Source organism: Chiroxiphia lanceolata, chromosome W, assembly GCF_009829145.1.
Source record: "Chiroxiphia lanceolata isolate bChiLan1 chromosome W, bChiLan1.pri, whole genome shotgun sequence".
Lineage (NCBI taxonomy): Eukaryota > Metazoa > Chordata > Aves > Passeriformes > Pipridae > Chiroxiphia > Chiroxiphia lanceolata.
Window position 1 is genome coordinate 2263189 of NC_045670.1, and position 15375 is coordinate 2278563.

At 42.3% G+C, this 15375-nt stretch overlaps 1 protein-coding gene across 1 annotated transcript; it reads left to right on the top strand.

Annotated features, from left to right (window-relative positions):
- Positions 1-1619: 1619 nt before the first annotated feature.
- LOC116779967 lies at positions 1620-8104 on the top strand. The gene is made up of 4 exons (XM_032674475.1): positions 1620-1952; positions 4314-4880; positions 5373-5633; positions 8039-8104. Exons 1-4 carry the CDS (start codon positions 1620-1622, stop codon positions 8102-8104), a joined length of 1227 nt encoding a protein of 408 aa, XP_032530366.1.
- Positions 8105-15375: the final 7271 nt, after the last annotated feature.

The following is a 15375-nucleotide window of genomic DNA, read 5'->3' on the forward strand; positions in this document are numbered from 1 at the left end:
ATATGGGAAGTGGTTGTAATTCAGAAGGGGTAAATAAGATCTTACCAGCGTACCAAAACCCTAGGATTAAAATTTGTCCTCTTTGCTATTGTTCATTATATGTGAGAGTTTTGTGTAACAACTGTGGAAAGTATATTTTAGGGCGGAGAGGAACACAAGAAATAGTGTTAGAATGAACTGCAAGTTTCTATTGTATTTACTGTGGGGCTAATCAAGATCTGGCAGAACCTAAGTGGGTAAAATTTTATTACTGCCTCACCCATAGACAATTATTAGTAACATCCTGTTCACATTTTCTGTAAAAGGTATATTTTGTAGTTCACAGTGACATCTTGTGACTTTGTGGTAACATAGACTGACCGATCAGCAGAGAACCTGTATTTCGCAGTCCACAGTAACATCTCGCCACCTTATTTGGTAACGCAAATTATCCAGTAAAGTCGTAAGGTAGGAAAGTCTCTAATCAAGTGTGTGTGTGTGGCAGTGTGCTGAGAGAGTGTGAGACGCAGTCTGACTGTGAAGCGATTGCGGAGTCCCACTCTGCGGTCCCGTGTTCTCCGCGAGGAGGTCGGCCAGAAACGGACGAAGCGACTGGATATTGTATGCATGAAGTGCTGGGACAAAGTTAAGAAATACTTTAAGACGGTGGAACAGATTAAGGAAAGTGTTGAAACTTAAATTAGAGTTTGATCATATACCAGAAACCACTCAGCTGGATGATATCGGTGGGAGCTTAGCTCAGTTAGACCTGGAACAAAGAGCCCAAAGGCAAGAATTGCTTGCTGTGATAGTGTATCATCTAAGTGGGTTTGTAAAACAATTAGTTCAAAGAAGAGATGAATTGGGGTATGACCCTCTAGTAATCCAGAGTATTTGCAACTGGGAACCGGTTTGGGAACATGATCCCTGGGTCAGTTGGTACATTACTGACGCTCGTATGGTTGGACGATCCAGTGAGGGTCCTTCCCTGAGAGATTAATATCTGTACATAGTGGGATAGATTGAAAAAAAATACCTTTAGACGGGAACCAAAAATCCATAAGAAACCAACGCCCAAGTAAAAGAGTGATATCGCGCAACCCCGGATAAGTGCATATTAAGCTCCTATAATAATGGGAGGTCAACAAAGTAAAGAAGTAAACTTAAAACCCCCCTTAGGATGCATCCTGAAACACTGGAAAGATTTGGGAGGAATCCCAGGGGGAAACGTGAATAAAAAGACACTTTTAAAATACTGCCAACAGTGGTGACCATTGTATATGTTAGATGACGGTGAAAAATGGCCACCGGAAGGGAACCTCAATTATAATACAATTCTACAACTTATGCTGTTTCTCCGGAGGCTCCAAAAGTGGGACCAAGTAATGTATTGCGATATGTTTTTTACCCTGAGGAACAAACCTGAATGGCAGAGGGACTGTGGAATAAATGTTCCACCCCAAGATCCCTTCATTCTAACGTTAGAAAGAAATGGGAAAAATCTCAAACCAAAGGAACGCTGTTGTGATGCCTGTAGCATCAGACAGCGATGCCTTAAGTTAGGAAGAAGGGACAGTGAGGAAGAAAGTGTAGTAAATCTCCGAGAATTACAGCTTTTTGCACCAGGGTATGGGGCGCCAATGCCAAGACCAAGGGATGAAAAAGAAAGTAACCTGCTAGAATCAGGAAGAGATGAGAAGGAGAGCACCCCGCAGGAGTCAAAACGGGATGAAAAAGAAAGTAGTTTGCCAGAATTAGGAAGGAAAAGAACAGAGAGCAGTCTTCAAAAGTCAGAAAGAGATAGAGAAGAGAGTAACTCGCAGAAACCAGGAAGGGATGAAAAAGAAAAGGACAAAAAGGATAAAGATGAAATAGATACCGAAAACTTAGAGGACGATCCAGAAGAAGGGACTAGCCATTCATACTATACTAGGGTTGCTGAACGGAAAGTCAAAGACAAGGAGGGGGGGAAAGTAAAAGCTAAAACTAAAGTTAGCCATACAATAGCCCCTCTTTGACGAATAATGCCCCTCATGGAAGAACAAGCACAGGTAAAGGTACCATTCACAACAAGTGACTTAAACAGCTGGAGGGAAGAAGCGAAATGCTTTAGGAAAAACCCAGAAGGGGTCACCAGGAGATTTGAATTAATTGCAAAAAATCAAGATATTGATTGGGAGGATATAGATCTAATGCTATCAGAATTAACAAAAACAGAAAAAGAACTTGTGTTGAAAACTGGGAGAACACATGCTACCTTGTTACCAGGAGACATAGGGAACATATTCCCAGCAAATAATCCAGATTGGGATCCGAACAACCCAATCCAATATGAATGGTTAACACAATATAGGAAATTAATCGCACTGGGCTTACGAAATACAATACCTAAAGCAATAAATTGGGCAGTTCTATATGATGTTAGACAAGGACGAGATGAGACACCTTCAGAGTTCTTAGACAGAGCTGCTATAAGGCAATATACACCCTTGGATCCTGCATTAGAAGCAGGTAAACAACAATTACTAGCGTTATTGATGGGACAGAGTAACCCAGATATTAGAAAGAAGCTGCAAAAACTCAAACATCCTGCAGACAAAGACTTGGAGACATTAATGAATGAAGTTTTGAAGGTATACAACAATAGGGAGAGAGAAGAGAAAAAGGAAGAGGACAAGAAGCTCGCTAGGGCTGTAGTAGTAGCAGTGGCAGCCCAAAACTCAAAGTTCCCAGGGATGAATACTAGAGGCAGAAGTCATGGCTACCCTTTACGGGGAAGAGGAGGTTTCCTCTCCCAACAAGCAGAATAGGATCAAACCAATGTTCCTATTGCTTGCAAATAGGTCACTGGAAACGAGACTACCCTAAATTAAATGGGAAGTCCGAGAGTGCTGCTATCGCCCATCAAAGCAGTGACTGAGGAGGACTGGTGAGTCATTCCCTAGCAGACCCACTGGTTAAAATGGAGCTAGGGGAAGGTGAAAAAGAATTAGACTTTTTAATCAACACTGGAGCTACATTTTTGGTTTTAAATCAAGAACTAGTGCCAAAAAGTGACAAATTTGTACAAGTCATGGGAGCGATGGGTCAACCAGAAAAAGTTTTTTTTCTGAAGCCCCTTAAGTATAAAATTGGGAAACAGATGGGAATTCATCAATTTTTATATGTACCCAATTCTCTGAGGCCTCTACTAGGTAGGGATTTATTAGAAAATTTAGGAGCTGTAATAAGATTTGACAAAGATAAACTTGAATTCCAGGTAAACGAGGAACAATTGATAATGTCTTTAAGCCTGACTATCAGTTGTGTAAAAAACCAGAACCTAGCAACCGCAATATTGAACGAATCATGAGTGAAACATATCCATTGGTATGGGCCACAGACATACCTGGGAAATCAAGACAGGCAGCCTCTATTATTATTGAACTAATACCAGGAGCAAAACCAGTAATCAGAAAACAACACCCACTGAGGTCAGAAGATAGAAAGGGAATCGAACCGATAATAGAGAAATTTTTAGAATTAGGGTTACTAGTAGAATGTGAATCAGATTTCAACACACCAATTTTGCCAGTTAAGAAACCAAATGGGACTTTGTACCAGGGTGAATTTATGCTGATACTTTTGGTCTGTGTTTGGCCCCAGCCACCTGCAGTAGTTTATATTCTCCCTGCCAAGTTCACTGATAAAACAGTGAATTCATCCTTGGAGGGAGAACTTCTGTATAAACTGTTTTAATTGGTGTTCTGTGATTGGCTAGTTGTCCTCCAAGGTCACTTGAAGGAGAAAGTGATGAGCAGGGGAGGAAGATTCGACCCCCCAACTCAATTAGAAAAGACCCCCAAAGCATACTGCATGTGCATTAGGGGATTTCCTAAGTTCTCATGCATGCGCAGAAGAGATGCACTTACATAACTGGGAGGTGGGACTGAGGGCCTCGGCTTGGGCGGTGCTGGCCACACCTGGGAGGTTGTGGTCACTCAGTTAATTGTATAAAAGTAGATAGTGCTTTCTTGGAAAAAAGTTAACTTCACACCAAGGACAACGTTGCCTTTTGGCAGGGATGCCTGCCAGTTTGTGAACTTACTGACTCTCCAAGGATGCAGTTTCTGCTATGGGTAATTATAGACATGCTAGGTCGGTAAGATAACTTTATGGGCAACAGTTGGGTAACTGGGGAGGTCATGCTGGGGGTTTATTTCTCTCCTCCTTCCTCCCTTTTGGGTTTGTTCATTTTGTTGGCCACCTCTTGGTAATAAATATTGATTTTTGTTAAGTTTTTAACGGTGTCATGGTTTCAAGATTCAGTATATCTCGAACCGTCCCTAATACAGACTTACAGACTGGTTCAAGATCTAAGAACTGTAAATGAAATCACGAAAACCCTACACCCAGTAGTAGCCAACCCTTATACACTTCTGACTAAATTAAAAGACAGTCTGATCTGGTTTACAGTGTTAGATTTGAAAGATGAATTCTTCTGCCTTACCCTAGCTACAGAGAGTCAGAAGATCTTCGCCTTTGAATGGGAATCTGTTAACAAAGGGAGAAAGACTCAATTAACCTGGACAGTTTTACCTCAAGTCTATAAGAGTAGTCTCACATTGTTCGGAAATCAATTAGCCAAAGAATTAGAACAATGGGAATGGCCACAGGGAGATGGCACTCTTCTACAATATGTAGATGATTTACTAATAACAACTGAAACAGAAGAAGAGTGCGTAAAATGGACAATTTCTTTATTAAATTTCTTGGGTTTAAATGGATATCGAGTCTCCCAACAGAAAGTGCAGCTGGTGCAAGAAAAAGTAGTATACCTGGGATACGAAATCTCCAGAGGACAACGATCCTTAGGAACAACAAGGAAAGAAGTCATTTGCCAGATGCCCAGACCAGAAACGGTGAGAGATCTACGAGCCTTCCTAGGGATGACAGGTTGGTGCTGTTTGTGGATATATCAATACAGGATACTTGCCAAACTTCTGTATGACTTGCTGAAAGAAACCAAAAGCATTCTAGTTTGGACTCCCGAGGCAGAAACAGCCTTTAAAAGACTGAAACAAGAACTTATGAAGGCCCCAGCATTGGGCCTGCCTGATGTAACAAAACCATTCTGGCTGTTCTCTCATGAACGGCAGAGGATGGCTCTAGGGGTCTTGGCACAGCACTTGGGACCATACAAAAGAGCTGTAGTTTATTTCTCCAAACAGCTGGATGAAGTAAGCAAGGGATGGTCCACTTGCCTGAAAGCAGTGGCTGCAGTGATTATGAATATAGAAGAAGCCAGAAAACTCACACTGGGCCAGAAAATGACTGTGTTAGTGTCCCACACTGTATCAACAGTGCTAGAACAGAAAGGTGGCCACTGGTTGTCACCTTCTCAATTTCTGAAGTACCAGGCGGTCTTAGCCGAATCAGACGATGTAACCATTCAAGTAACTAACATTGTCAATCCAACCTCATTCTTAGAAGGAAGAGTGCCAGCAGAACCAATCGAGAACGACTGCCTAGAGACCATTGAAGCAGTGTACTCCAGCTGCCCAGATCTCAAGGAGGAACCATTCAAAGATACAGACAACTGTTTCTCCGATGGCAGCAGCTTCATGAAACAAGGAGTAAGGGTGGTCAGCTATGCAGTAACCACAACAGAACAGGTAATTGAATCAAACCCTTTACCTGCAGGAACTTCAGTACAAAAAGTAGAATTGATAGCTCTTACCCGATCTCTCGAACTGGCAGAAGGGAGACAAATTAACATTTGAACAGATTCTAAATATGCCTTCTCTATCGTACATGCCCACGGAGCAATCTGGAAGGAACGAGGCCTGTTAACTGCCCAAGGAAAAACAGTAAAACACGCACAAGAAATTCTACAGTTGCTAGAAACCGTCCAACTCCCAGCACAAGTGGCCATAATGCATTGCAGGGGACACCTGAAAGGTAACACCGTTCCAGAAGTAGGTAATAGAAAAGCTGATGCAGAAGCTAAATTAGCTGCTGCAAAGACCAAAGAGTTGACGATAACAGCTCTAGTACCAGGAGAGCTGGATACCAATTTTCAACCAGATTATCAGGAATCAGATCATAAGTGGATTCAAAGAAATAGAGGTAAGCTATTAGATAATGGGTGGGGTCAATTAGAAACAGGGTAACTAATATTACCAGGGAAATTAATGTGGCAATTTGTAAAAACAGAACATGAAAAAGTCCATTGGAGTTTAGATCCACTTTATCAGTATTTGCAAACTAGAATAGCGGGGCCAAAACTATTCACCACAATAAAACAGGTCACGTCCCAATGTGAACGATGCCTGAAAAACAATCCAAATACAGGAACTAAAATACAACAAGGGGCAATAAACAGAGGGAAATTCCCGGGTGAAGTGTGGCAAATTGATTTCTCTGAGCTCCCAAGGAAAGGGGGGTATAAATATCTTTTAGTATTGACTAACACATTTTCTGGATGGTCTGAAGCATTCCCATGCTGAACAAACAAAGAAAGGGAAGTAATCAAGGTGTTGTTAAATGAAATCATATCACGATTCGGAGTGCCTAAGAGCATTTCCTCAGACAGGGGCTCACATTTTTGTGCAAAAGTTGTAAGAGCAACAAGCAAAGCATTACAAATCAAATGGCAATTACACACGCCCTACAGACCACAACCCAGTGGGCAAGTAGAAAAAATGAACCATCTTATCAAACAACAAATTGCTAAAATATGCCAAGAAACCAATTTACAGTGGTATCAAGCTTTACCTATTGCTCTGATCAGGTTAAGAGTCAAGCCCCGATCGAAAGAAAAGCTGAGCCCATTTGAAATTTTGTATGGTCGACCTTATGCTATGCAGATTGTAAATAGTGATGCTGTAGATCAAATAGGTAATCAATATGTATATGATTATGTTATAACTGTAGGAAAGTACTTTGATAAAAATGCCACAGTAGTAATAGACCGACAACCCAAACAGCCTGACTGTAAATTGCATCCATTTAATCCTGATGACTGGGTGTATGTTAAGAATCTTTTAGGAAAACCTCTTCAAGAAAAGTGGGAGGGACCCTTCCAAGTGCTGCTGACCACCTTCACTGTTCAGATAAAAGAGCGACCCACATGGATCCACTATTCCCGAATCAAGAAAGCTCCAGAAAATAAACAAGAAGACCTATGAAAAAAAAAACCAACACCATGAACTCATTTTTCTCCCAGATCTTCCCAGCATTGGCCCTTGGACTCTTGATAAGTATTGTCCTATCCCAGAGCCCCACTCCAGAATGACCATGGTCTAGTGCACACATATTTAAATCACTCTTCGATGATGAACCAGTTCTTGCCATTTATGCTTTACATAGCAACCAACCATACACACCACATGACTGGAATAGAGTTGAAGAGACAGGTAGGCTACTAGGACAGGAAGGAGACAACATTCAAGTAGGATGTAGTGATACAGGGGGTTAGGTCCAAAAGAGTTAACTAAGAAATTTGGGCCTGCTAACGAGTTACCAACAACTAAAACGATCTGCACCCGTTCTGTTCTACTTAGTGGACCAAAAGCTTAAGAGAACAGTACAAGAACATGTAATAGGCCTAGAGGCAATAAATTAGAAATACAGCAGGATCAGGTAGACATTTGAATAGGAGAAATAGGCCTGGAACCAGGGCCTTTTTCCGAGCTTCAGTGAGCGGGTCAAGAACAATGGAAAGGAAGAAAGGTCAAGCTGAGGAAGATGAGTTGAAGCCCCCTGCCCCATGGAGGAAGATAGGAACTACCCCTCGAAATGGGGTGCCAAGAGAAGCACCGCCCCAAGCTCCGCCTATTCTCCACCTATTTTTAATATGTATTGATAGATGTTGTAATCGTTTGAATATGTATTTAATCACATCTAAAAATTGTATAAAAGTGCTGATTTTCTGAAGAGCCGGTGAGCAAGTTTGTCCAGCGCGAGCTGGCTTACTCCCAACGTTGAATAAACAAATACCTTGCTGCTTAAAGATAAAAAAAGTCTCTGAGCAGTTTCTGGGACCGACTTTTCGGATTTATTTGGCGACCTGCGGCAGGACACCTTCTCCACCCGGCTGCAGAATCCCTCGGAGGACGGGACCCCCTTGGGCGCCCTCGGGTAAGTCTTTTTACCCCAAGGGGTTCCCTTCTTCGGTGGCTTCTTGCGGGGGCTGGACAAGAACACTGCCTATTGATAAAAGGTATTTGTATCTGGTTTCTGGTTTTGTCTGGTTATTCTGGTTCTGGATACCCGTGAGTCGAGGCGGGACGCCGTCTCGCAGGGAACACAGGAGAGGACGCTCTCCCGGGGGAATATCCCCTCTGGTCTGGTCTGGTTTTGTTTGTATTTGGCCAAATATTGTTGTTGTGTCCCTGATATATCTTGCTTACCTTGAAACATCCAGGGGCACATAGTTAAAGGTATTATCATGCTAAGAGTTGCTATATGAGAGGTAGTGCTGAAGAGTTAACTATAAGCACATCACTTTGGATAAGACCTAGAATTAAGATTTGTCAGTTTTGCAACTATTAGTTCTATGTATGAACCTTGTGTAACAGATGTAGGGTTTGCCTCCCCGACAGACAAGGCTGGGTCAGAACCAGTGTGCATATTGCAGAAAAGAGGGACACTGGAAGCAAGAATGCCCTGAATTAACAAGTTGAAATACAGGCATAGGAGGAGGGGCTGTTGTTGCTTACAGAATACTGAGTGAAGGGGGGAGCCAGCAGACCAGTGCCTAGGGGACCTGCTGGTAAAAATTAAGCTAGGGGAACAAAAAAGAAGAATTAGATTTTCTAATTGATACTGGGGTTACATTTTCTGTTTTGAATTAATACCTAAAAGTGATAAATATGTTTAAGTCGTGGGTGCCACTGGCCAATCAGAAAAGCTTTCTTTTGAAATCCCTAAAGTTCAAAATTGGAAAACAAATGGGAGTGCATCAAGTTTTTGTATTTACCAAATTTATCCAAACTCGTATTGGACAGAGACCTACTAGAAAATCTGGGAGCTGTAATAGAATTCAAACAAGGTAAAATTGAACTTAAGGTAAAGGAAGAACAATTAATAGCAGCTCTGAGTTTAACAATGAGCTATGCGGAGCCAAGCCAGGGTAATTCAAATGTCAGTCAAATTTTAGATCAGGTATACCCAGGAGTTTGGGCTACTGAAACATTGGGAAAGTCAAAAAGAGCAGTTCCCATCAAAATAGAATTATGGACAGGAGCAAACCCAGTAGTTAGGAAGCAATATGCACTGAGGTTGGAAGATAGAAGAGGAATTGAGCCAATAATAGATAACTTCTTGAAATTAGGGCTTTTGTGGAGTGTGAATCAGATTTCAACACCCCAATTTTACCAGTCAAAAAGACAAATGGAACACATAGGTTGGCTCAGGATTTAAGAGCAGTATATAAAATAGCTAAAACATACATGCAGTTGTTGCAAACCTATATACCTTATTAACAATATTAAAAGAAAGTGTAATTTGGTTCACAGTATTAGACTTAAGAGATGCCTTTTTCTGCCTTCCCTTAACACAGGAAAGTCAAAGGATATTTGCCTTCAAGTGGGAAAATCCCACCACAGGAAGGGAAACTCAGCTCATTTGGACAGTGTTACCTTAAGGGTTAGAAAATATTCCCACAATTTTGGGAATTAATTAGCTAAAGAATTGGAACAACGGCAGTCACCACCGGGAAAGGGTGTACTTTTATAATATGTGAATGATCTATTGATTGTTACTGAAAAACAAGGAGAATGTGTTCAATGGACAGCAAACCTCTTAAACTTTTTGGACTTAAATGGGTATCGAGTCTCTCAACAGAAAGCACAGCCGGTGCAGAAACAAGTGGTGGACCTGGATTACGAAGTATCTGAAGGACAATGATCACTGGGGACAACAAGAAAGGAAACTGTCTGCCAGACACCGAAACCAGAGATGGTGAGAAACCTTCGAACCTTTCTAGGAATGACAGGTCGGTGTTGTTTATAGATATATCAGTATGGACTAATTGCAAAGCCTTTATATGACCTGCTGAGAATGACTAAGGGCAACCTCATCTGGACCCCCGAAGCAACCCCCTTCAAACAGCTGAGATGAGAACTCATGAGGACTCCGGCGTTGGGATTGCCTGACGTAAGGAACCCCTTTTGTTTGTTCTCGCATGAACGACAAGGAAAGGCTCTGGGGGTCCTGGCTCAGCAACAAGGGCCATACAAAAGAACAGTAGCCTACTTCTCCAAACAATTGGATGAAGTAAGCAAAGGATGGCCCACCTGCCTAAGGGCAGTAGCAACAATGATCATAAATATAGAAGAAGCCAGGAAATGTACAATGGGACAGAAAATGACTGTGTTAGTGTCCCACACAGTATCTACAGTACCGGAAGAGAAAGGAAATCATTGGCTGTCACCCTCCCAGTTTCTGAAATATCGGGTAATCCTGGCTGAATCAGATGCCATAACCATTCAGGAGACTAACATTGTTAACCCAGCTTCATTCCTAGAAGGAAGAATCTCGGCTGCACCTGTCACGCACGGCTGTCTGGAAACCACTGAAGCAGTGTACTGCAGCTGCCTGGACCTTAAAGAAGAACCACCCCTGGATGCAGAAGACCGGTTTACTGATGGCAGCAGTTTCATAAGACAAGGTGTGAGGATGGCTGGGTGTGCTGCAACCACCACTTAAAGATAAAAAAAGTCTCTGAGCAGTTTCTGGGACCGACTTTTCGGATTCAGTAGAGATATCAATACACTAGCACAAGAGACAGAACAAATCACATTGACTATTGTATCTAAACAAAACTCATCAATTATATACAGTCATGTGGGAGACATGGGTCATATTGTTTGGGTTCAAAGAAAGGGACCGATTTCTTGTCAATGGGATAGTACAAGAAAAGATAGACAAGTTAGAGCACAGTGTGAGATTAGGTTACTATTAAACAAACCAGTTTCAATTTCATCTAAGTGGGAAAATAAAGATAAAAGCCGAACGGAACAGTTCAGTATTAAACCCACAAAAGGTCCTATCACTGATCCACCTGAAGGAACAACTAATATTGCCACGACTCCTTTTCCAGGCTGTGAAGGAGTGCATAATTTAACCTTCATAGGACCCCATGTGATAAGGCAGTCAAATGAATTAAAATTACTGTTAGATCCCACATATTCACTGAAGAAAGTTCAGGTAAACATCCAGACAGACATAACACACCTGCAAAAAGACTGTCGGCCTTTTGTGCAGCAAAACCTCAAGGGTTGGAATGCATGACTGGTAGCTAGATCACACCCCAGACGAACACGAAGAAATATATCTGGATGGGCTGGCACTGGGCTAGGTGTATTGAACACAATAGATCGAAGAAGTGTTGATAAATAAACTGCGTGCTGTCACTTCTATTTTAGGGAAAGCTCAAAGTTCCCTTGAGTTCATCTATGCTTACTCTGGCAGAAACCCAATCACTGGCAGTTAAATTGATAACCCTAATAGCTAACCACACTGCTGAAGATTTCCTTAAAATTGCTGACTATACTGATGATATCAGTAGAGAAGTTGCACTTGCCATCCAGTGCATCCAAACACAGCAGTGGGCACAGGGACATTGAAAGAAGGAACATCAGGGAAGAAATAAGGGAAATAATAGCAAGAAATAGCTCCACTACCCAATTTGAGAAAGATCATCAGGCCTGGTGGCAGCTAGTAAACTTTACTTACGATTCACATCACAAACAAATTAAGGCCTATGTTCTCACCATTAGCGCTGCAAGAGAGAAAATCATCTTTCTGGTTCTGACACTGGGAGCTATACATCAGAATGCTATAGTTAGATTCATAGGCCATAATGTTTGGGCAAGTTATGATCGTACCAAGAACAAATGGCAATCAGTTATTACAGAAGCATGCATTCCTAAGGGACAGTTAGGTCATATTTGTGAAAATGCAGTTGTAGAAAATGAAGACTTATGCTTAGATACTGAGGATAGTGTATGTCCCTTTGAAATGCTTCCTCAGAATAAGGCTCAATCACAAGGATTTTATGTAGGAAATGGATGTGCATGTGTTAGAACTGCTTGTGTTATTATTATAGATAACTGTCATGAGATAACTAATAGTACTAATTTTTGTGTATGTAATTTCACTAAGATTATAGGTTGTGATTTTAGTTATACTGTCCCTCTAACTACCCAGCAATTGATTGAAGTTGAATATACTTTATATCATGATGTACCAAGACTACAAATAGGTATGGACACTAATCTTTTCAAAACAATGCTTACGCACCCTGACATAGAGAAATTAGTCCAGGAAGTGAACAAAACCACTCAAGGCATGCTCTGGTAAGTAGAACATGACTCAGTAAGTATAAAGAATGTCTTAACAAAAGCTGAATGAGTGGGAGAACATCACTGCTGGGATGTCTTTACAGAATATTCCCCAACAGCAACACAGGTGTTCCACTACTTAGTACACCCGATGCTAATCATAGTAGTAGTTACGCTTCTGTTCCAATGTGGGGGTGGGGGAGGGGGTCTGACGGGCCGTGCGGTCACAGTGGGGAGGAAACCTGTGTACCCCTATGAGGTTGAGAGCTATGCTGGCGACGGTACATGCCGTCGGCAGGGTCTCCCATGCCAGACAGGTCAAAACCGAAGGGTCAGATATAATATGTCCATGGGCAGGATGGGTTCACTAGTCCTCTGGCAACCAACCTAGGAGAAGGACAACTCTAATCCCAAACCCAGGCAGATGGAGCTAGCTTAGCCCTGTAAGGCCATCCATCTAAGAGAAGGTCACTCTAATTAAACCTACGTCCTGAGGACCTCGCTGCCACCGTCCAAGCTTGCTCGGTCCTGGCAGATGAACCTTAGGATTAAAGGGTGGGTTCAGTTCCACGCATACTGCATCTCACCTAAAAAAATCCATTGCGCAGGCTTGAAGGCTTTACCCACATGCAAAAAGTCCTGTAGCAACAGGCGAGGGTAGAAACAGCAGGTGAAAGGTGCACTGGAAGCCGCAGACCCAACCCTGCATGCAGGCGGTTCAGGATATTGGTCATTTGAGACTGACCGGAGATGACAGTCTCTTGGGGTAGCACCCTGAATGACCAAGTAGCCTTTTCAAGGACAGCACTGCTTGCTCCACTCGGAGAGGGGTCTAGAAAAGGTGGTCTAAACAAAGCTCATCTCCCCCTTCACCCAGTTGGTTAACAACGAGCCAACGGGCATCTTCTTCCAATGCGGTCGCACAAAGATCAAAAGACAAAGGCATACACCTGCCTCCAAAGGTGTACCTAAATTAACTCTAGCATGTTGGAACACCAGAACCATGCTCTATTCTGTGGATAGCGGACGTCCTGAGCTACGTTCTGCCCTAATTGCCCATGAACTGGCTCGTCTCAACATCGACACTGCTGCTCTCAGTGAAGTTCGCCTTCATGAGGAAGGCAGCCTCAGAGAACATGGTGTCGGTTACACATTCTTTTGGTCAGGTAAGCCCAGAACCAAAAAACATCTCTCAGGAGTCAGTTTCATGATCAAAAAGCGAAATAAACACTTGAAGAAAAGTACAAAGATCAGTGTTTACAGAACCATAGTGCTGTCTACTCTCTTATACAGATCTGAATCATGCGTCATCTACTGCCACCACCTGCGTCTCCTAGAACGTTTCCATCAACGCTGTCTCCGTACAATCCTAAACATCGACTGGTCAGATTATGTGACCAATACATCTGTTCTGGAACAAGCAGCAGTCACAAGTATTGAGGTCATGTTACTGAGAACACAACTGCGTTGGGAAGGGCACGTCTCAAGGATGAAGGACCACTGCCTCTTTAAGATCTTGCTATATGGTGAACTTGCCACCGGTTGCCACAAGAGAGGATCCCCTAAGAGAAGATACAAGGACTCCCTGAAACAACATCTCAGCCTTGGCCATATTGATCACCGTAACTGGTCTACTCTGACCTCCAATTGGGAGGTCTGGAGACACACCATCTATAACGCTGCGGATGCTTTTGAGAAAGCATACAGGATCACCCTTGAGGAGAAAAGACAACGCAGAAAGAGTTGTGCCTTGCAGAATATACCACATAAGGAGTCTTTCTGCTGTGCCTTTTGCAACTGGACATGCCTATCTCGTATTGGCCTTTGTAGCCACCAATGTGTTTGTAACAAACGTGGGTAGAGCCCTTCCCAAATCTTCTGTTATCCCTCTTAAATGTGTGGCTGTGGTACAAATTAAACTCAATAGCCAAAAGAACACAAATTATCTGGGCAACGATGCACGCATATCAGCGCCCTCTGTCTATGGAACTTTACGAAAGAATTCGTAAGTTCTAAGAAAAGGGGGGAAATGAAACAGAGCAAGGCCTGAAGAGTTAACTGAGAATGCATGCTCTGAGCAAAGAAATAAAGAACCAAGATTCAAGGACTAGTGGAAGATAACACTTTACCAAAGAATGCTGACACGCTGACGCAAAAGAACATAAAGTAAGAGCACGGCGAAATAGAGCACCAAAAATGCTAACACACATACATAAATAGACATAAGGAAGGAACACAGAGAGATAAGGGGAAAGAGAAGGACCAGAGTCCAGAAACCCCTGCCAAATACATGTTGGAGTCAGCAGAATTAAGGAAAGTTCAAAAGTTTACCTGAGGGAGAAGAGCAAAAAGACGACCCCTGAGGTTGAATAACAGGAAGTACCACTGAGATTCTCCCCAAAATGATGACCCCGCCCCTAACTCCACCCTAACTCCACTTGCTATGAATATTATAACTAGATGTTGCAATAATATGAATATGCATGTAAAGATGGTGTAATCTCTCACAAAAATTGTATAAATAGTCCAACTTTTCACTGATTGCTTTGGAACTCTTTGTCCAGTATGAACTGGGAGTTCCCCAACATTGGCTGAAATAAATGCCTTGTTGCTTAAAGACTAAAGATTGTCTCTGAGCAGTTCCTTTGCACCTTTTGGGGTACAAAATTGACATCAATATATATGGCATGGGGGAACTTTATATGATAAAGAAGGATGCACACTCTTCTGAGATGGAGAACAAAAAGATTTATTTGAATTTGGTGCTTCCCTTTATACCCTGATATCACGTGACCTTCTTAATCAATAGGGTTATCCATTTAGACGCATGCTTCTTTGGGCTTCTCTGCCCCGGTACGTCCCCCGTACCTTGGACATGCCTCCTACATCACCCCCCTCTCAATTATATAAGAAGGTCACAAAAATAGTGCAAAAACAACAGTGCAAACAATCAGAACAGTACATTGTAAACTACCAAAGCTTGCAATGACCCAGTACATCGCTTGCTTGGCCTCTTATACCTCTATGGTAAACCTTATAAAACTTTCTTACATTTCTAAAGGGTAGC

Coding starts and splice junctions, on each gene's coding strand:
- LOC116779967 (XM_032674475.1), top strand. CDS start 1,620: ATGCCAAGACCAAGGGATGAAAAAGAAAGTAACCTGCTAGAATCAGGA. Junction 1,953..4,313: donor AAGACAAGGAGGGGGGGAAA/GTAAAAGCTAAA, acceptor TCCCTAATACAG/ACTTACAGACTGGTTCAAGA. Junction 4,881..5,372: donor AGATGCCCAGACCAGAAACG/GTGAGAGATCTA, acceptor CAATTTCTGAAG/TACCAGGCGGTCTTAGCCGA.